A 20,926-nucleotide genomic window follows, 5' to 3' on the forward strand; every position below is an offset into this window, starting at 1 on the left:
GATACTGCATTATCCTACAGACTGTATTTTGTAATCATTGAAAGGACAAGCTTGCATAAGAATTCCTAGCAAAAAAAGTTGGAGAGCAAACTAAACATATAAACACAAAAACAACCAAGTTCCAAGAGAGTTTGAGTTTTTTGGTGTTTCAGAATTCTACAGAACTTGGCCGTGTAATCTTTATTATGGACTGTAATGTACTCATGCACTCTGCTGGATTAAAAATGGAACAATAATTTTTACACAAGTAAGCTGGATCCCAGCAAGGGGCAATGGTGCTAGTTGGAGTGTTTCCAAATCAAACCCATCAATATTATATGAACAGCTGCAATGAGCAAGTCAATGATTCAGTAATTTTGTTAAGGTATGCATATGGTTTAACTTGAACTTACTCAATTGGGGGCTTTCTGTGTTCATAATTAACCGAACACACGTTAGGAAAATTAAAGACTATGCGATGAAATAGTTTATTAAGTGAAGAGCAAAAGAATATAACTCAATATAAGCAAAGGAAGAGAAAATGCCAACATTGTTACAAGTCAAGAGAAGTGGCAACTATGTTCACATTACAGCTAAATGCTTTGGCTAAGCAAGTGGCAATGGAGAAGTACGTCTCCCTCACCCGCTAAGAGTACCTTCTGAGAGCTGATATAATGCTTAATCCGTTCTCTTTTGTAGTATCTGCAGATTCCATCTTTTTACTTAAAATTTCTCAGAATTGTTTAAACATTTTTATACCACTCTTGTAAGTTGTAACACTGGCATTCGAATTTAATGTGACACAATATATATTCTTAATCCCTATGTGTGCTTTTAAATCGATCGTATGGGGGAAGCCAACAATTGCCCCTATCCTGCAACTCTTTATATTAATTAGATGGGGGTACCAGTGGTATGATGCTCTAGAGTTAACATGTTCCTACAGTTTTAGTTCCCAAAAGGAAAACAAGAAAGTATACAAATGGAAGAGGTTAGTGAGAAGTGGATCAAGCATTATAGCAGCTCCCAGAAGATACTGTTTTTGAAAACTTCCTTCAGTCCTTTGCGAATTTATTATTCCTCTCTATTTATGCAGAGTTTGACGTGCATGGCGTGGTGGCTTGTCATTGATAGCAAAATTTATACACCAATTAATTATTGTTGTGTACTTGTGTGCAATTAACCTATGTATTAGGGAAAATTATTTAAAAAGAACTTAAACTTTGACCTATTTGCCAATTAAGGATGTGTATTTTTAGTTATATCAATTTGCTTCCTTAACTTTAATTCTGAAGTCAATTTGTCAATTTCATTAAGTTGTCGTGTATGTAAAATAATTTGACTTTTATGTTCTTGTATTATAAGTAGCTAAAATGATAATTTATTTATGAAAAAGTAATTACGTGCATAATATATGATTATTTTTGTACGAAATTTACAAATCAAGTTGATGAAAGTGATATATTCGCATCGAAAGTAAAATTGAGAGGGAGATTGGTACAATTAATAATTTATATCTTGGATTATGTCAAAATTTGAGTCCTATTTGAAAAAAATATCCTATGCAGTAACGTGCTAGTACACTTTCCCAATTCCAAAAGGCCAAAAAAAAAAAAAAAAAATCACACTTTTCCTTTTCGTACTAGGAAGGAAGTAAAGCTGTAAAGGTAGGAATAGGATTACTTTTGACTCTTATAAATCTTCCCCAAGTCTCAAAGCTTTGAACACGTATCTCCCCCAGTCTAAAACCTTTGAAACCGAAAACCAAATCCTCCAAAATCCCAATCTTTGAAAGCGGAAGAAGTTACAATGTCGTCGTCTGAGAAGAAGATGATAACCCTAAGGAGCTCGGACGGAGAGATGTTCGAGGTGGAAGAGGCGGTGGCTATGGAATCGCAGACCATAAAGCACATGGTGGAGGACGAGTGCGCCAAGAATGCGATACCTTTGCCGAACGTGAGCAGCAATAACTTAGCCAAGGTCATCGAGTACTGCAAGAAGCGCGTAGAGGAGGGTGGCGAGTCGGGGTCGCTCAAGGCCTGGGCCGACGCTGAGTTGATGAACACGGACACACTCTACCACCTCATGTTGGCTGCGAACTATCTCAACATCAAGAGCCTGCTGGACTTGACCTGCCAAACTGCGGCCGATATGATGAAGGGAAAGACTCCTCAACAGATTCGGGAGCATTTCAAAATCAAGAATGACTTCAGTCCTGAGGAAGAAGCCAAGATCCGTGAAGAGAACGCATGGGCATTTGAGTGAAGCACAGGGCTTTCTTAACAATGTTTTGGTTACATAATAGGATTCATAGGAATGTTCAACATTATATTTTGCTGCAAATTAATTAACCACTTTTGCTAATTTAATATGATTCGAATTTTATTAGTTTTGTTGTTACATTGGTTGTAATTTTCTATTCGAATATGATTCGCTTTTTTTAATTATATTGGAGGAAATTAATCTCCTAATCCTAACCATTACTCCGTCCATTCTCATCAGTCATCACTTGAACGAACCCATTGACTTGAATTTTATTAATGTGGTAGTGACTAAAATGAAGGCTGTTGATTCGTTAAATTAAAGACAATTGATCAAACAGCTTATTGATTAATTAATTAGGAGCGCGTGTTGGTTCATGGTGTAGGCCGGCATCCTAATAGTTCCTTAAAGTTGCTCAGTGCTATTGAGTCCTTCAACATTAATGAGACTACACAATTAATTAGCATGCCCAGAATTGTGAGAATTTGCAAAGAACCAAAGATTTGAACTCTGTGCAAAACAAGTGACAATAATGCCAACAATGTTACCTTTGAAGTCAAGAGAAGTGGAATCCATGTTCACAGAAGAGCCCAATTCTTTGGCGAATCAAAGCAGCGAAGGAGAAGTCTCCCTCACCCAACCAAGAGTATCTTCTGAGAGCTGCTATAATGCTTAATCTGGATTGTTTGTGTAGTATCCCACTATAATTTCCAAGTTGAAGGCTTTTACATGCCTGCATGATGGTAATTGAAAGGACTCCTAGTTTTCGTTGAAGGGTTTCAACTAAACATTACATCTATAAGTATTCAAGCAAAATGAATTGGGAATTCAAGTTAGCAGAAAATGACTCTTTGATTCACCCATATTGACAAAGGAGGCTCATATCCCAGCCATAGAGAGCACTACAGTGTTTTTCATCAAAAGTGAGAAAAATGAACCAAAAAAAAAAAAAGGTTGCAGAGCAAACGAACCAAAAACAAAAATGGCCAGGTTCAAGAGAGCTCAATAATTTTAATTTCCCCGGTTTTGAACTCAGGTGTACTTGGCCGATCGTTGGTGTTTCACTCTGGTATATAAAGCACTATAAATTTTTTCATCTAGGCGATGTGGGATGACAGTTCCATTATCTCTAGTTTTCTACTATATGGGCCAAAAAAAGCATCTCTGTCTTTTCCAGAAAAATGATGGAAATTGAGAAACAAATTAATGGGAAAATATACTACAAGTTGCTGAGAAACCGTGAAAGTAACATGAGTCATAAAAGATTAATTGTACACACATGATTAGTAGTTGTGTATACAACCATGGGTCTATCTCTCTTATCAAACAATTTAATGAATATATTGGATATTCATCGAACAACTATATATTAATCCAAGAGGTGAATGAATTCGCTATAATTGAGCATGATTAGTTTTCTAGAAGAAAAGGGCCAAATTCTGTAATCTTTAGTGCTCATGAATGACACAGATAGAAGTAATACATAGAACTTCAACAGACTGGGAAAGAAAACTAGGAGATAGACCTTTCAATTACCAACACGCATGCACAGATGCACTGCATGTAATTAAGCCTTCAAACTTCTTCTTTGGAAATTATGAACAGGTAATTTAATGTGACACCTTCTCTTCATAGTCCCTCTGTGTGCCCCTAGCCTCCAACACACTCTTATATTAGTAGTAGATGTGAGTACCAGTGTTTTTCATCAAAAGTGAGAAAAATGAACCAAAAAAAAAAAAACTTGGACCAAAAAAATAAAGGTTGCAGAGCGCCCCTAGCCTCCAACACACTCTTATATTAGTAGTAGATGTGAGTACCAGTGTTTTTCATCAAAAGTGAGAAAAATGAACCAAAAAAAAAAAACTTGGACCAAAAAAATAAAGGTTGCAGAGCAAATGAACCAAAAACAAAATGGCCAGGTCCAAGAGAGTTCGAGAGTTTCGTTGGTTTTGAATTCTGGTGCACTTGGCCAGACGTTGGTGTTTCACTCTGGTATATAAAGCACTATAAATTCTTTCATCTGGGCGATGTGGGATGACAATTCCATTATTTCTAGTTTTCTACTATATTGGCCAAAAAAAAGCATCTCTGTCTTTTCCAGAAAAATGATGGAAATTGAGAAACAAATTAATGGGAAAATATACTACAAGTTGCTCAGAAACCATGAAAGAAACATGAGTCATAAAAGATTAATTGTACACACATGATTAGTAGTTGTGTATACACCCATGAGTCTATCTCTCTTATCAAACAAATTAATGAATATATTGGATATTCAACAAACAAATTAGCTATAATTGAGCATGATTAGTTTTCTAGAAGAAAAGGGCCAAATTCAGTAATCTTTAGTGCTCATGAATGACACAGACAGAAGTAATACATAGAACTTCAACAGACTGGGAAAGAAAACTAGGAGATAGACCTTTCAATTACCAACACGCATGCACTGCATGTAATTAAGCCTTCAAACTTCTTTGGAAATTATGAACAGGTAATTTAATGTGACACCTTCTCTTCTTAGTCCCTCTGTGTGCCCCTAGCCTCCAACACTCTTATATTAGTAGTAGATGTGATTACCAGTGTTGCAAAAATGACACAGATAATTTTGAAACAGTGTTAGTTCCCAAAAAGCATAGTAGAAGTTCATTCTGAGAAATTTCAAGTAAAGGAGAAGGAAATGGAATGATTGGCTTTGAGAGACGGATTCAGCATTACAGCAGCAACCAGAAGATACTGTTAGTGGGAGAGGGAGACTTCTCATTTGCTGCTTGCTTAGACAGAGCTTTTGGCTCTGCTGCCAACATTGTTGCCACTTCTCTTGACTCCAGAGGTAATTAGATCAACAATATATATTGACTGTGTAAACATCATAGTTTTCCATAGAAAAATTCTAAATGAAATTACAAACTTTATACTTACATGTTCAACTTGTCTCTTATTAATGTGGTTGCTTCTGATATTTATATTAGCAAAGCTGTAAATGTTTGGTAATGACCCAAATGAAAGGATTTCGGGGACCCCAAATGAAAAAATTTCCTATGCATTAAAGTGCTAGTACACTTTCCCAATTCCAAAAGGAAAACAAAAAGATCGACACGTGCACACTCTACGACCTCATATTGGCTATCAACATCAAGTGCCTGCTGGACTTGACCTGCCAAACTGTGGCGGACATGATCAAGGGAAAGACTCCTGAATTTCTCTTTGACTTGGAATTTCTCAGAATTCGATCTTTAACTCCTTCTGTTCTTTCTTGGGGGACTAAAACTGTTTGAATATTTTCTCAATTAGTCTTACAACACTGCTATTTCCCATCTACTAATAAATGAGTTGCAGGGTAGGGAAACTGTACTTTAGCCTCCTCAGTCCTCACCCTTTGATAAAGAAGAGAAAATATTGCACATTAAAATTATGCCTAGCTTCATGTCCAAGTTTAAGGCTTTTACATGCATGCATGCCTTTTTCTTTTCCTTTTCTCCTTTGTTTTTTCACTTTTCCTTTTCAACCGAGGATGCCTCCCCCTTTTTTTAATTTTCCTTCTCTCCATTTTCTTCGGATGCTCACTTCTCTCTCGTTTTTTTTCCATCTTTCTTCTTCCTCTTCTCCTCCTCCTTGGTCGGATGTGATTGCGGCTGGACGTCGGCGCAGCAGCTGGCGGGTCGTCGGCGTTGACGCGAGACTGCTTACTGTGTGTTCAGCTGCTCTATGGCAGTGACTCCGGCTTCAAGCAGATGAGGCAGCAGTAGCAGGGCGAACAGAACTTGCAACAATCAGGTAGAGTAAAAGAAATTTTTCTGGAAAAATATTCTTCAAAAACAGTGGGTAGATTTATAGTTGTAAGAATATTTTGTAAAAAACTAAACCTAGAAATTAAGCCCAGTTCAAAGAACCATGCTCTGATACCATATCAAAATCTAAGTTTAGGATCTGATTAATATTTTCAGATGGTTTATTCATCTACTCATGAGAGGTATAAATAGAAATTGCAAGATACACAATAGTATACAAAGTCAGCTCTCCACCAACCACAATGCATGTAAACTTTGGTGAGTGAATGAAATGTTGACGCACGCCAACACCATGTAGCACTTCTATCTGTGCTATTCATGAGCAATGAAGATTTACTTAATTAAGCTGTTGCTGGAAAACTAATCATGCTCAAATGAGTAATTTAATGTGACACAATTCAGCTTCTCAATCCCTATTAAATGTGTGCTTTTTAAATGAAACAGGGAGATTAACAGTTGCCCCTAGCCTGCAACTCTTATATTAGTAGATGGGAGTCACAGGGCTGCAACAAGAGTAATAGAGAAAATGTTGTAGCAGTTTTAGTGCCTAAAAAGAAAAGAAGTGAGAAGTTAAAGAGTCCTGAAATTTTTTGGCTAAATGAGTATCAAAATGGGAAATGTTAGTGCATCTACTAAACAAGAGAAAGAAGATGTTACTGCATCAGATACTAAACAAGAGAAAGAAGACGTTAGTGCAGATACTAAACAAGAGAGAGAAGATGTTAGTGAAGATACTAAACAAGAGAGAGAAGATGTTAGTGCAGATACTAAACAAGAGAGAGAAGATGTTAGTGAAGATACTAAACAAGAGAGAGAAGATGTTAGTGCAGATACTAAACAAGAGAATGAAGATGTTAGTGCAGATACTATACAAGAGAGAGAAGATGTCAGTGAAGATACTAAACAAGAAAGAGAAGATGTTAGTGCATATACTAAACAAGAGAATGAAGATGTTAGTGCAGATACTATACAAGAGAAACAGATCAAGCATTACAGCAGCTCTCAAACGATACTGTTAGTGGGTGAAGGCAACTTCTCTTTTGCTGCTTGCTTAGCCAGAGAATTTGGCTCTGCTGTGAACATGGTTGCCACTTCTCTTGACTCCAAAGGTAATAAGTAGTTAAGTACACATTGAATGAAATATTATTATTATTATTAATATATTTCCTGACTGAAATCCTTGTATGCTAATTGTAGAGTCTTTAATGGCAAAGTATGCAGCTGCAAAGTACAAATTGAGGGAATTAGAGGAACAGAGTTGTGTAATATTGCATGAGGTGGATGTCCACACCATGAGATGGCACCCTCTTCTAATTTTTCAACTGTTTGATCGCATAATCTTTAATTTTCCTCACTCTGGCTTCCTTTTTGAAGAATCACACAAGGTCCAAATTAAGTAAGTTTAAATGAAACTATATGGGGCAATGTTTTCTTGCCAGATATTTTGGCATGTTACCATGTTACATTGTTAAACTATCAATTTCTAACATTAATTAAAAAAATCATATTATATTGCATGTTCCAGATTGCCACAGTTTGACAATATAGCATGCCACTTTATTTGGTCTAAAGTGAAGAAGGATGTGTCTGCCATTAGAATGATGCATTCATTTTCAGGTTTCACCAGGATTTGGTCAGGGGGTACTTCACCAGTGCATGTGAAATGCTGACAGAAGGTGGAGAAGTTCATGTCACTCACAAAACCGCTTATCCTTTCAGTAAGTGGAACATAGTGCAGTTAGCAGAAGAGGTTGGGTTATATCTTGTTGAAGAAGCATGCTTTTCGCGAGGGGATTATCCAGGCTATATAAATAAGAAAGGAAGTGGGGCTAAATGCAATCGCACTTTTCGTGTTGGACAGTGTAGCACCTACAAATTTGCCAAGCTACCACGTCGATCATCTTTTGGTTCTGGGTTCACTTTCTTAAATTCTTGAGTTAATTGTGCTCTCATCTTTAAGCCTCAGCATGCATATTGTTTTCTTGGTGTTTAAAGTTTGGTAAATCTGGAGTAAAACACAGCAACAAGTGAGCTAATGAATTGCATGCACCTAAATTGATGTCAGAGTTAATGGGCTTCTTGAGTTCTTGACTATATAACTACTTGCAAAGTCGTTGTTAGAGCGGCATACACCCAAAAATATCCTATACAGGCTATACTTGGAAGTGTGCGATTTGACTGTCAGTGTTCTATGTTTCCTTGTTTATTTTAATTTTTATTATGTTATGTCCATATGTGATGTCATATTCAGGCCCCAAAAAAAGGGTGATCTTTAGTATTCCAAGAAAACACGAGGAAAACACAAAGCACAAATGAAACATAATCACGATTTCTTATTTATTTAAAAAAGAATCTTTTTTTTTTGGCCACTAAAAGGAATCATATTTATTGCACCCGAAAAACATTGATAATGAATACATAAATAAATGATTCTCTTTCTCAACTAGCATTTCCTAGCCTATACGTGATGGCAATTTACAACAGATATTTTTCTATTTAATACAAAATCTTAGACTAGAAAAAAGAATGGGAACAAATATAAGTTCGAAAGTAAAACTGAGGAGAAGATTAGTACAATCCATAATTCATATCGCTCAAACTGTTTCGCAACCGAAACCGCTCTGACGATGGACCGCTTTGACAATGGACCGTTATGACGGTATCAGTTTGTCTACTAACCCGAAAGTGGTGGTGGCGGCAGCGGTCTGAGAATGCTGAACCCGTCGGTGCAACCGAACCAACCAACACTTCTTCTTCTTCTCCTCCTCCTCCTCCTCTGGTTTCTCCTCTTCTTCTTCTTATTATTTTCTTCTTCTCTTCTTCTTCTTCTATTCTTCTCCTCGTGAGCATCCCAAAGGTGGGCGGTGAGCTCTGGATTGCAGCGGCAAAGTTCTGTGAGTGGGTGCGAGTGTGCGACGGTGACGCTTAGAAGCTGCACGCGATGGTGTCTCCCAAGCGAAGCTCCAGGGCTGAGTGGTCAGACCAGCGCCTTGAAGAGAGATAGAGGGTGACTGGCCGAAGTTGCAGTGGGCGATGGAGTTGGAGTTCCAGCAACTAGGTGACTAGCTAGAGTTGCAGTTACAGAGAGATAAAGGGTGAAGTCTCAAGCACCAAAACCGATTACACCGACCTGAAAATACCGCATCCGAAGCCATCGATAACTGACCTTTTCGGTAGCAATTACAGTTGCGAAGTTTGCCATTTCATGGGGTGCGGTTCGATGGTTCGATGGTCGGTCATGGGGTGGCGGTTCAGTTATCGATATTGACCCAGCGCTATCTTGAATTAACACATAATGAAAAAATTGAGTCCTATTTGAAATACCTTTTCCTATGCATTAATGTGCCAATACACTTTCCCAATTCCAAAAGGTAAACCAAAAAAAAAAAAAAAATTTAAAAAGGAAAAAAAAATCACACTTTTCCTTTTCGTACTAGGAAGGAAGTAAAGCTGTAAAGGTATGAATAGGATTACTTTTGACTCTTATAAATCTTCCCCAAGTCTCAAAGCTTTGAACACGTATCTCCCCCAGTCTAAAACCTTTGAAACCCAAAACCAAATCCTCCAAAATCCCAATCTTTGAAAGCGGAAGAAGTTACAATGTCGTCGTCTGAGAAGAAGATGATAACCCTAAGGAGCTCGGACGGAGAGATGTTCGAGGTGGAAGAGGCGGTGGCTATGGAATCGCAGACCATAAAGCACATGGTGGAGGACGAGTGCGCCAAGAATGCGATACCTTTGCCGAACGTGAGCAGCAATAACTTAGCCAAGGTCATCGAGTACTGCAAGAAGCGCGTAGAGGAGGGTGGCGAGTCGGGGTCGCTCGAGGCCTGGGCCGACGCTGAGTTGATGAACACGGACACACTCTACCACCTCATGTTGGCTGCAAACTATCTCAACATCAAGAGCCTGCTGGACTTGACCTGCCAAACTGCGGCCGATATGATGAAGGGAAAGACTCCTGAACAGATTCGGAAGCATTTCAACATCAAGAATGACTTCGCTCCTGACGAAGAAGCCAAGATCCGTGAAGAGAACGCATGGGCATTTGAGTGAAGCACAGGGCTTTCTTAACAATGTTTTGGTTACATAATAGGATTCATAGGAATGTTCAACATTATATTTTGCTTTAATCTTGCCAAAGATGTCTGCAAATTAACCACTTTTGGTAATTTAATTTGATATGAATATTATTCGTTTTTTTGTTACATCGGTGGTAATTTTCTATTCGAATATTATTGGTTTTTTTAGCTGATTTCAGTAACATAATTTTAGTAATTGGCATGTTTTGAGTATTTTGGGTAGATGCAGAAGCCCAATTTGCATACTTGATAAGTGTTACACCAACATAGCTGAGGAATGAACAGCACGATCATAAAAGAAGATGGACTTAAATATGATGTGGCTTAGAGATGACTGGTGAGATGGCAATTAATTCAAGAAGAGCTGGTATATCAGAACAAGTAGCGCATAATTAGCAGATTTGAAGGTGCTACTGTCTCCAACAGGAAAAGCATAATTGCTTCGAAGTCCATCTCCTCTCTTATTTTCATAACCTGCATAATCAACTAGTGAGAACCGTCTTTCCTCCTCAACCAAATATAACCCAACCTCCTCTGCTAATTCCACTATTTTCCACTCACTGAAAGGATATGCAGTCTTGTGCCTCAAATGCACTTCTCCACCTCTGCTCAGCATTCCACTTGCACTCTTGAAAAACCCTCCGACCAATGCCTGATGAAGCCGGAGAATGCATGATTTCAATCTAATTAAATAAATTCATGTACTAAGATCCTTCTTCACTTTAGGATTGATAACCACGAAATTTTGTATGAAAACTTCATAAATTACCTCCCTCTCGCAATATGTATATTCCGCGCCAAATTTTATGAGAGGGAGGCCATATACGACAGGCTCATACAATAATTTTTGTTAAAGAACAAGGCATGCATGGTTTAATTTGAGCTTACTCAATTTGGGAATTTCTGTGTTCAAGATTAATGAGACCCGCATGAGGAAAATTAAAGACTATGCGATCAAATAGTTTATTAAGAGATGGTTTTGGCTCATGGTGTGGGCATCAACTTCATGAAATATCAAGCATCCCCTGTCCTCTAGTTCCTTCAAGTTGCCCATTGCCATTGAGTACTTCACCCATAATGACTCTGCACAATTAGCATGCCCACAAAAGTGAGAATGAGCAATTAATCTAAGCAAAAGAAGTCAATACTGCCAACCATGTTACCTTTGGCGTCAAGAGAAGTGGCAACCATGTTGGCGGCAGAGCCAAATGCTTTGGCTAAGCAAGCAGCAAAGGAAAAGTCTCCCTCACCCACTAAGAGTATCTTTTGCTGTTTGCTTAGCCAGAGCTACTTGCTTTTGGCTGTGCCATCAACATGGGTGCCACTTCTCTTGACTCCAAAGGTAAAAAGGTACACAATGACCGTATCAAGGTTATTGTGAATAATACATTTCTTGTCTGAAATCCGTTGCATGCTAATTGTAGGGTCATTAATGGAGGAAAATAACTTACTTCTCTTAATGGAGAAGTATTCAGGTGAAGTAGTGCACCACTTGTATGAATTAGACGACTGTGAATACGAAGTATTGCATGAAGTGAATGTCCACACCATGAACAAAGACCCTGACCTGATTCGTAAACTATTTGATCGCACAGTCTTACGCTAGTTTCAAGTACTCTGAACTCAATATGCGCCAAAATTCAGTGAGTTAAAATTAAACCATGTATACCTCTTTTTTTAGCTGAAGGTCAAGAAGGATCATCATCCATTAATTAGATTATGTTCATGCATTTTTCAGGCGTCAGCGGAATTTGGTTAGGGGTTACTTCAGGAGTGCATATAGAATGCTGGCCAACTCTGTAGAAATTCATGTCACACACAAGACTGCACATCCTTACAGTGAAAAATTGTGCCACATTATCACTTCATGGTGTGGGCATGCACTTCATGTTGATTGGTTAAATTAAAGACAATCCATCAAATATTAGGAGAGCGTGTGGGTTCATGGTGTGGGCATGCACTTCATGCAATATTACACATCCCCTGCACGTCCTCTAGTTCCTTCAAGTTGCTCAGTGCTATTAAGTCCTTCAACATTAACGACTCTACACAATTAGCATGCCCAGCATTGTGAGAATATGCAAGGAGTCAAAACTTTTAACTCTAAGCAAAACAAGTGACAATAATGCCAAAAATGTTACCTTTGGAGTTTGGAGTCTAAGAGAAGTGGAACCCATGTTTCTCCTTTCTTTTTCACTTTTCCTTTTTCAAATGAGGATGCCTCCCCCTTTCTCCGTTTTTTTTCACTTTTCCTTTTTCAAACAAGGATGCCTTGTCCTTTTTTTCTTTTCCTTCTCTCCTTTTTCTTCGGACGCTCTCTCTTCTCTCATTTTTTTTTTTCCTTCTTTCTTCTTCCTCTCCTCCTCCTCCTTGGTCGGATGTGATTGCGGCTGGACGTCGGCGCAGCAGCTGGCAGTGGCAGGTCGTCGGCAGAGGTGTTCTACACGGCAGTGGGTGACTGCTTACTGTGTGTTCAGCTGCTCTATGGCAGTGACTCCGGCTTCAAGCAGATGAGGCAGCAGTAGCAGCAGCGAACAGAACAAGCTACATTCAGGTAGACTAATAGAATTTTTTCTGGAAAAATATTCTTCAAAAACACTGGGTAGATTTATAGTTGTAAGAATATTTTGTAAAAAACTAAACCTTGAAATTAAGCCTAGTTCAAAGAACCATGCTCTGATACCATGTCAAAATCTAGGTTTAGGATCTGATTAATGTTTTCAGATGGTTTATTCATCTCCTCATGGGAGGTATAAATAGAAATTACAAGATACATAATAGTATACAAAGTCAGCTCTCGACCTCCACCAACCACAATGTAGACTTTGGTGGCCATTGATGGAAAAGTAGTGTCTCTGTAGACTTTAGTGAATGAAATGTTTACTCACGCCAACACCATGTAGCACTTCTATCTGTGCTATTCATGAGCAATGAAGATTTACTTAATTAAGCTGTTGCTGGAAAACTAGTCATGCTCAAATGGGTAATTTAATGTGACACAATTCAGCTTCTCAATCCCTATGAATGTGTGCTTTTTAAATGAAACAGGGAGATTAACAGTTGCCCCTGGCCTGCAACTCTTATATTAGTAGATGGGAGTCACAGGGCTGCAACAAGAGTAATAGAGAAACTGTTGTAGCAGTTTTAGTGCCTAAAAAGAAAAGAAGTGAGAAGTTAAAGAAGTCCTGAAATTTTTTGGCTAAAGGAGTATCAAAATGGGAAATGTTAGTGCATCTACTAAACAAGAGAAAGAAGATGTTACTGCATCAGATACTAAAAAAGAGAAAGAAGATGTTAGTGCAGATACTAAACAAGAGAGAGAAGATGTTAGTGAAGATACTAAACAAGAGAGAGAAGATATTAGTGCAGATACTAAACAAGAGAATGAAGATGTTAGTGCAGATACTATACAAGAGAGAGAAGATGTCAGTGAAGATACTAAACAAGAAAGAGAAGATGTTAGTGCAGATACTAAACAAGAGAATGAAGATGTTAGAGCAGATACTATACAAGAGAAACAGATCAAGCATTACAGCAGCTCTCAAACGATACTGTTAGTGGGTGAAGGCAACTTCTCTTTTGCTGCTTGCTTAGCCAGAGAATTTGGCTCTGCTCTGAACATGGTTGCCACTTCTCTTGACTCCAAAGGTAATAAGTAGTTAAGTACACATTGAATGAAATATTATTACTGTGCGTAATATATTTCCTGACTGAAATCCTTGTATGCTAATTGTAGAGTCTTTAATGGCAAAGTATGCAGCTGCAAAGTACAAATTGAGGGAATTAGAGGAACAGAGTTGTGTAATATTGCATGAGGTGGATGTCCACACCATGAGATGGCACCCTCTTCTAATTTTTCAACTGTTTGATCGCATAATCTTTAATTTTCCTCACTCTGGCTTCCTTTTTGAAGAATCACACAAGGTCCAAATTAAGTAAGTTTAAATGAAACTATATGGGGCAATGTTTTCTTGCCAGATATATTGGCAAGTTACCATGTTACATTGTTAAACTATCAATTTCTAACATTAATTAAAAAAATCATATTATATTGCATGTTCCAGATTGCCACAGTTTGACAATATAGCATGCCACTTTATTTGGTCTAAAGTGAAGAAGGATGTGTTGGCCATTAGAATGATGCATTCATTTTCAGGTTTCACCAGGATTTGGTCAGGGGGTACTTCACCAGTGCATGTGAAATGCTGACAGAAGGTGGAGAAGTTCATGTCACTCACAAAACCGCTTATCCTTTCAGTAAGTGGAACATAGTGCAGCTAGCAGAAGAGGTTGGGTTATATCTGGTTGAAGAAGCATGCTTTTCGCGAGGGGATTATCCAGGCTATATAAATAAGAAAGGAAGTGGGGCTAAATGCAATCGCACTTTTCGTGTTGGACAGTGTAGCACCTACAAATTTGCCAAGCTACCACTTCATCTTTTGGTTCTGGGTTCACCTTGAATTCTTGAGTTATTTGTGCTCTCATCTCTAAGCCTCAGCATGCATATTGTTTTCTTGGTATTTAAATTTTCGTACATATGGAGTAAAACACAGCAACAAGTGAGCTAATGAATTGCATGCACCCACATTGATGTCAGAGTTAATGGCTAATTGACTATATAACTACTTGCAAAATTGTTGTTACAGCTGCATGCACCCAAAAATATCCTATACAGGCTATACTTTAGACCAAAAAAAAAAAAGGCTATACTTGGAAGTATGCCATGTGACCGTCAGTGTTCTATGTTTCCTTGTTTATTTTAATTTTTATTATGTTATATGTTCATATGTGATGTCATATTCAGGCCAAAAAGAGAAAAAAACAGGTGATCTTCAGTAATGCAAGAAAACACTAGAGAGGAAAACACAAAGCACAAATGAAACATAATCATGATTTCTTATTCAGTTATTCCCTAGGTGGAAAAATTAAAAAAGTATCATATTTATTGCACCCGTAAAACATTGATAATGAATACATACAGAAATGATTATTTTTTCTCAACTATCACTTCTTAGCCTTTTCGCAATGGTGATTTAACAAAATCTTCAATTGTTCAAATAGTAATGGGTACAATTACAAATATAAGTTTGGAAAAGCCTCACACACAAGTCAGAACTAACGGTTTAGGAGTGCATATATTTGGGTCATTTCTCTACAAGTAGTTTTCATTTAACTGAGGATCTTCATCCTTAAAAGACCAACCTACTTGATGGAAGACAATTCTTCATGTCGACTGTAGATCCGAATTGTTTATGGCCGGGGATGGCCAAGTGATGAAAGACAATGACTGCAGTGCAGGAAGCCTTTCTTGCACCAGTTATATTTTGAATCTCTTATGCTTCCGCCCTGAAGTAGAAAACAGAGAAAACATGTTGATTCAAGAATCAATACCATACAACAACAAAAAAAACAAAACAAAAGAAAAGGCAAGCAGAGATTACCTCGTGACCCAAATGGGAAGAAGTCATTTTCATTTTTTAAATAACTTTTGTTCACCTATTAGCCAACATTGCTTCCTCAATACTCCTAATTACAACACTCAGACCGCTGCCACTTTCTAAAGCTTTAACTGCAGCTCGGTGTGCACTTCTATGCCACTTGAGCAAATTGTAGGATTGCAGAAGGGACCATCTTGCTTGATTTGACATCTTCTCAAGATAACAAAGAAGAAAAAAGGGTGGGGTGCAAAATTTAGTATCACTGGGGAAAGATCACAAAACTACAGAAAATCAGTTATAGCGATACCTCAGCGACAGACAATGGGGGTTGCAGAAGAATACAGATGCTCCTAAATAGATTTTCATCATTTTCTCCACCCTCTGCCTCACCATAAACAAGAGCTTCAGCAGCAATGCCTGCAAAAAGCACCATGCAGTACCTGACCACATATTATGTAAAGACATTAGGTAATCACTTGACATGTGTAATTATTTTGATTTACTATTCCACAAGATTTTATTAGAAAGCTAAAAGGCAGAGGCAAACTTGCGAAACCTATGACATTTTGCATAAAATTCAACCTAAAGCAAATGATAAGGCAGTTTGAAAAATCACTCGATAATCACAGCTGCATGTATAGAAACTAAATTCTCACATAAACTTAAGGCAGAATCTATGTACAGTTCACTTTCAACATATTTATTCAGGGAAAAATAGCTACATCACACTACATAATTTTTTTTGTGTTCTTTCAGGGTTTGGAAACAAAATCAATTATTTCAAGAAACCTTACATGCAATTTCATTTCTTACCCACCTGTCAAAAGAGGTGCCATCAAGTCGTCCTTCAGCAAGGTCGTTGGCCATTTTCTCATCCCAAAATTGAGTTCCTGCCTGTAAAATAATAGTTAATATGAGCTCTCCTTGCCATCCTAAAAACACTACATAATCAGAAAGCTACATGTATGACAATCCAGGCGTACAAGTCTTGTATGAATTATGGAAAAAATAGTGATCATTATGACATGATGAAGTTGTAAACCAAGGGAAATGCCATACAAACCACACAGAAGAAGAGGAATTACCTGCCCTTGAATGCCCATTTGCATTGCAACAATTGGGTCTAATATCACCCCACGAATTGGGCAACCCATTAAATAAGCTGCAATTTTAGTGAGGCAATTAATTAATTGCATAGACAATGAGTGAGACAGTTAGTTAAAACTGGACAAAAGTGTGTTTACCCGTTAGGAGGTGCCCTGCTTCATGAACAAGGATCCGACGTCTAGTTGGAGGCCAATAACTTGAGATTTGAGCTAAACAGCTACCACCAAGGAAGATAGAATCTGCAAATGCTAGTCCTAATATTGCCGTAAGGTTAGGCCTGATATCGACGCCTTGAGAAAGAAGAAAAGATAGCCCACCAAGAAAGGCAATCAAAACTGGACGAGAACTTCCTGAAAGACCCCACTTTTTCGGTGCAAATTTCAATGCTGGATAAAGGTAGAAAAAGTCAAAAAAAATTAAAACAGGTCTCTCAAAGACCATAAATCATAACCATAAGAACATGCATTTTTCCTCAACAAAGAGTATTAGATATGAAACACTTCAATGGAACATCATCCAAGAGAAAGGAAAGGCATGAATCTCTAAAATTGTAATAGAAATCAGAAGCACCTTCTAAACCAGTTGAAGTCTTCAACACAATTGGTGTAACATCACGTGTTCCCTCCAAAACTGCAGGGGAAAAGAAACACATGGAAAACAACATGAGATTAAGCCATAAGCCATAAGCCATAAAAGTTTACAGGGTAATTGTGGATGACATTCAGAGTGCTGAAAATTAAATAAAGCTTAGTAGTATTTTACTGATCAGTGAAGCTGATCTGTCTTTAGGTATGAAAGGAGATAGGGAAGACCTGACATATAACTTGTTCAAAATAAAATAATTTACATGGAGTTGTAACTTAACCCCAAACCAGAACACCTCTTCATAGGCGCTAATTGGGCATCCAATATCATCCAGTTCAGCAGAAAACTTCACTTTCAAATTCTACTTACCCATCTAACAAAATGTAGCATAATGTCATTCGGAAACTATGAACAGTTTTAAAGGTCAAGTAACATAATATGATATAAGAATCAAATACTGCCCACAGCTATAGGATCATAATAATAAGAGTGGCAGGCAGTATAACATCAAAAAATTGGAATTCTCAACAGAGTACACAAATTTTCAGTTGTTATATTATCTTATCAAACGGATTCCGAATTTATCACTAATAGCACCGCGGAAAAGTTAGAATTTGACCAAATCAACAAACTAAATGAATACTCAACTATGTTTATACAACAATTTGCATCAAATGGTAAGCAAATTTTACGAACACCCAATACATTTTTCGCACAAGAAGCAGAAAATGAATTACCAATGTTCCTGAATTTTCCAAAATTGGGCAAGAAGCCCCTGTCCTTGAGAAGCCCATAAGCTTTACCCACAAGCTTCATATTATCAGCATTCAGACACGTGTCCAAGACCTCCCAATCCCTCTCCCACCCAACCAACCCCAACTCAACGAATCGAGACCGGGTCGACTCAGCTGGTAGAGACCCATTGACAGGATCAATTGGGTTTTGCTGGGTTTCAAAGGATTGCAAGAACCTGAGAGCCCCATCTAGGTCCTTGTGCTTCACTGCCTCCTCGAACTCTTTCCATTCTCGAAGAGCTGATCTTGGGACGGTTTGGCGCCTTGAGGTGTGAAGAGAGTTGGTGGATGGTGGTGCATTTGGTGGTGTTTGGGGGAAAAGAAAGGAAAATTTGGGAGAAAATGGTTTGGGTGAGAGCAAGTGAGGGAGAGATTTCAGGTTTGGGGAAGCAAAAGCCATGAGAGGGAGACCGTTGGAGAGCGGGTTTTTTTTATCGGTTGGGAGGTTAGGGCTTGGGAACCAGGAAGTTAGTTTTTTATTGTGGGTGGTTTTAGACTTTTAGGCTTTTTTTTTAATTACAATTTTACCCTTAATTATTTTTTATCCAATCATCTGCTTTTTCTTTTTTGATCTCTGAACTTGAGAAAAAAGAAAAGCCATGTCAACTACAAGTTTAGGGCTATTGGTTGAGTTCGACGCCTCTCATTGAAAGGTGCCAGATTGTAGAGCCTCTACTATCTAGTTGAAAGAAACCAAATTATGACACTTCCAATTTTAGAAGTCTTATGTTGTTTCAACTTTCAACTAGAAGCAAAATATTGTAATGCTCTATATCGTAGAGAATGGAGATGATGTCCAAGCTCAAAATAGGAGATGATGCCCGAGTGAGCTATTGGGATTTTAAATAGAACCATCATTTTTCTTTTATTTGTTTGCTAAGCTAATAACAAATTAAACTACTTACTTAGGTGGTCTAGTGGTAAAAGATAAATATGAAATGATTGGAATATTTATAATTTCTGTATAATTATGCGTATATAATTTTTATCTTAAAGCTTTGTACTTGATGAAATGAAGAATTTTATAAGATAGTCATTATAATCATGTTCCCTAAATCTTATATGGGAATAGAGCTGCTCCAATGCAATTTTTAAAGACTTCCTAAGTGGTAGCTCAAGTTGTCATTTGAGTTCATAATGCCTATGTACCCTAAAAAGTCTCTTTGGTATACTGCCTCCTCTATACCAAAAACTTACAATGTCATATTACTAAGTTGTACATATTTTGTCCTTTCATACTCTCTATATATTCCTCATAATATATAAAATAGAGGAAACCAATTAATTTTTCTTTATTATTGTGTTTTCATATTCAAGAAAGGGTTGCAAAATTATTATAAAGAGAAAAAGAGAAAATTATAAATTTAGTAAATATAGTACACACAAGTAAGTCTTCCTAAAACTAATTTGTAATTTTAAATCGTATTTTGAAAAGTTAACAATTTTGACTTTTCAGACTGAATTCTCTTATAGAAATGTACTCTAGGAGTCTAGGACCATATCCCAGAATTTAGTCATTCCCTAGTCAAAAAAATCAAAATTATTACCAAAAATAGGATCAAATAACAATAACTAATACTTTTAGGCCTCGTTTGTTTCACAGGACTGTCTTGGCATGGATTATCTATAGGGACTGGCATGGACTAGCTTGGCATGGACTAAGTTAGCTAAGAACTGCTTTTATGTTTAGTGTAGTGCAGGACTAACAAGGTGGAGATACAGATTTGAATCCATCTCATACGCAAACCAGAAATGAAATCCCAGATAACAAAAAAGATAGAAAATTTAACACCCACTTCATAAAATTACAACAACCAAATGAAATCTCAGATAACCAAACCACACAATCAGGAAAAAACCAAGTAAGTAGACAATACCCACTTCGCAAATCTCACAGAAAAGACAGAAAACACAAAGACCGACTTCGCCGGAGAGCTGGGCTGCGAGCGGGTGGCTGGGCTGCGAGCAGGTGGCTGGGCTGCGAGCAGGTGGCTGGGCTGGGGTGGGCTGCGCGCGGGTGGCTGGGCAAGCCGACGGAGAGCTGGGCTGCGAGCGGGTGGCTGGGCTGGGGTGGTCTGCGCGCGGGTGGCTGGGCAAGCCGCCGGAAAGCTGGGCTGCGAGCGGGTGGCTGGGTTGGGGTGGTCTGCGCGCGGGTGGCTGGGCAAGCCGCCGGAGAGCTGGGCTGCGAGCGGGTGGTTAGGCTGGGCTGGGCTGCGCGCCGGTGGCTGGGCAAGCAGCCGGAGAGCTGGGCTGCGAGCTGGTGGCTGAGATGGGCTGGGCTGCGCGCGGGTGGCTGGGCAAGCCGCCGGAGAGCTGGAGTTGCGGAGGTGACTGGTGGCCGATAGTGGAGGGCGTCACAGGGAAGAGGTCCGGTGATGATGGTGAGGCTCCATGTGACGATGGTGAGGCAAGGCAGAGGTTCTTAGCTAATCCTCCACTTTTTCATGGGTTTCACTAAGCCCATCTAAGAAGGTTCATTTAAGTTAGAGGGGATTCACTAAGCCCCATTTTTTTTAATCCCAAGCTCACCAAACATGAGCTTAAGGTCTTAACTAAGCCAATCCCTATTAAGAAGGTAAAACAAACGGGCCCTTATAGTTTTATGCAAGTATGCAAACCCCTCCATAGTCCATTTGGCATATGCAAACAACATTAGAAAGAATGAAGACTGAAAAGAGTGTTTGTGCAAACTCAAGTCTCGAAAGAGGGCCCATGTTGTGAACTTGATGCTGTTGGACCTGATATTATTATTGTGATCGTAGGAGGCTCATAACATCTTGTCAATCTCAAAAGCATCGAACATCTTGAACCTCTCCTCAACGATAAGAGAAATCCACAATCCCCACACCACCACCCAATCAATCTCATTGTTCTTCCCGTCCACATCTCTC

At 38.5% G+C, this 20,926-nt stretch overlaps 4 protein-coding genes and 2 pseudogenes across 5 annotated transcripts; 4 read left to right on the top strand and 2 right to left on the bottom strand.

The window, feature by feature from the left end:
- Positions 1-1,718: 1,718 nt before the first annotated feature.
- Positions 1,719-2,310, top strand: LOC147297603 (SKP1-like protein 4 pseudogene; annotated as a pseudogene).
- Positions 2,311-5,445: 3,135 nt separating this feature from the next.
- Positions 5,446-8,173, top strand: LOC147297604 (uncharacterized protein At4g26485-like). The gene is made up of 4 exons (XM_086229535.1): positions 5,446-6,015; positions 6,474-7,138; positions 7,227-7,425; positions 7,647-8,173. The coding sequence occupies exons 2-4, from the start codon at positions 6,628-6,630 to the stop codon at positions 7,963-7,965; spliced, it is 1,029 nt and encodes a 342-aa protein (XP_086085661.1). The 5' UTR covers positions 5,446-6,015; positions 6,474-6,627; the 3' UTR covers positions 7,966-8,173.
- A 1,402-nt stretch (positions 8,174-9,575) lies between these two features.
- On the top strand, positions 9,576-10,245 carry LOC147297605 (SKP1-like protein 1 pseudogene; annotated as a pseudogene).
- A 215-nt stretch (positions 10,246-10,460) lies between these two features.
- Positions 10,461-11,302, bottom strand: LOC147297606 (uncharacterized protein At4g26485-like). Its single transcript, XM_086236191.1, has 3 exons — positions 11,275-11,302; positions 11,115-11,194; positions 10,461-10,763 (listed from the first exon to the last, which is right to left on the bottom strand). The coding sequence occupies exons 1-3, from the start codon at positions 11,300-11,302 to the stop codon at positions 10,461-10,463; spliced, it is 411 nt and encodes a 136-aa protein (XP_086092317.1).
- Positions 11,303-12,570: 1,268 nt separating this feature from the next.
- Positions 12,571-14,870, top strand: LOC147297607 (uncharacterized protein At4g26485-like). Its single transcript, XM_086229536.1, has 4 exons — positions 12,571-12,665; positions 13,160-13,759; positions 13,848-14,046; positions 14,268-14,870. The coding sequence occupies exons 2-4, from the start codon at positions 13,327-13,329 to the stop codon at positions 14,569-14,571; spliced, it is 936 nt and encodes a 311-aa protein (XP_086085662.1). The 5' UTR covers positions 12,571-12,665; positions 13,160-13,326; the 3' UTR covers positions 14,572-14,870.
- A 267-nt stretch (positions 14,871-15,137) lies between these two features.
- Positions 15,138-18,486, bottom strand: LOC147297608 (ATP-dependent zinc metalloprotease). 2 transcript variants are annotated; one of them, XM_086229533.1, is made up of 8 exons: positions 17,979-18,486; positions 17,227-17,286; positions 16,794-17,042; positions 16,635-16,711; positions 16,367-16,443; positions 15,857-15,989; positions 15,553-15,759; positions 15,138-15,457 (listed from the first exon to the last, which is right to left on the bottom strand). In XM_086229533.1, the coding sequence occupies exons 1-7, from the start codon at positions 18,433-18,435 to the stop codon at positions 15,604-15,606; spliced, it is 1,209 nt and encodes a 402-aa protein (XP_086085659.1). In that variant the 5' UTR covers positions 18,436-18,486; the 3' UTR covers positions 15,138-15,457; positions 15,553-15,603. The 2 variants fall into 2 exon arrangements, with proteins under 2 accessions (XP_086085659.1, XP_086085660.1); XM_086229534.1 differs by having other exon boundaries at positions 16,344-16,443.
- Between the last annotated feature and the right edge of the window lie 2,440 nt (positions 18,487-20,926).

Source organism: Dryas octopetala, chromosome 1 (assembly GCF_963921425.1).
Source record: "Dryas octopetala chromosome 1, drDryOcto1.1, whole genome shotgun sequence".
Taxonomy (NCBI): Eukaryota; Viridiplantae; Streptophyta; class Magnoliopsida; order Rosales; family Rosaceae; genus Dryas; species Dryas octopetala.

What these genes read in the sequence shown, in the direction of transcription:
- LOC147297608 (XM_086229533.1), bottom strand. Translation starts at nt 18,435, where the DNA reads ATGGCTTTTGCTTCCCCAAACCTGAAATCTCTCCCTCACTTGCTCTCA. An exon ending in AGCAGGGCACCTCCTAACGG is followed by an intron (nt 16,712 to 16,793) that starts GTAAACACACTT and finishes CTAAAATTGCAG; the next exon opens with CTTATTTAATGGGTTGCCCA. An exon ending in CCCCATTGTCTGTCGCTGAG is followed by an intron (nt 15,760 to 15,856) that starts GTATCGCTATAA and finishes TATCTTGAGAAG; the next exon opens with ATGTCAAATCAAGCAAGATG.
- LOC147297606 (XM_086236191.1), bottom strand. Translation starts at nt 11,302, where the DNA reads ATGGTTGCCACTTCTCTTGACGCCAAAG. An exon ending in CACTTCTCTTGACGCCAAAG is followed by an intron (nt 11,195 to 11,274) that starts GTAACATGGTTG and finishes CTAATTGTGCAG; the next exon opens with AGTCATTATGGGTGAAGTAC. An exon ending in GATGCTTGATATTTCATGAA is followed by an intron (nt 10,764 to 11,114) that starts GTTGATGCCCAC and finishes CGGCTTCATCAG; the next exon opens with GCATTGGTCGGAGGGTTTTT.
- LOC147297604 (XM_086229535.1), top strand. Translation starts at nt 6,628, where the DNA reads ATGAGTATCAAAATGGGAAATGTTAGTGCATCTACTAAACAAGAGAAA. An exon ending in CACTTCTCTTGACTCCAAAG is followed by an intron (nt 7,139 to 7,226) that starts GTAATAAGTAGT and finishes TGCTAATTGTAG; the next exon opens with AGTCTTTAATGGCAAAGTAT. An exon ending in TCACACAAGGTCCAAATTAA is followed by an intron (nt 7,426 to 7,646) that starts GTAAGTTTAAAT and finishes ATTCATTTTCAG; the next exon opens with GTTTCACCAGGATTTGGTCA.
- LOC147297607 (XM_086229536.1), top strand. Translation starts at nt 13,327, where the DNA reads ATGGGAAATGTTAGTGCATCTACTAAACAAGAGAAAGAAGATGTTACT. An exon ending in CACTTCTCTTGACTCCAAAG is followed by an intron (nt 13,760 to 13,847) that starts GTAATAAGTAGT and finishes TGCTAATTGTAG; the next exon opens with AGTCTTTAATGGCAAAGTAT. An exon ending in TCACACAAGGTCCAAATTAA is followed by an intron (nt 14,047 to 14,267) that starts GTAAGTTTAAAT and finishes ATTCATTTTCAG; the next exon opens with GTTTCACCAGGATTTGGTCA.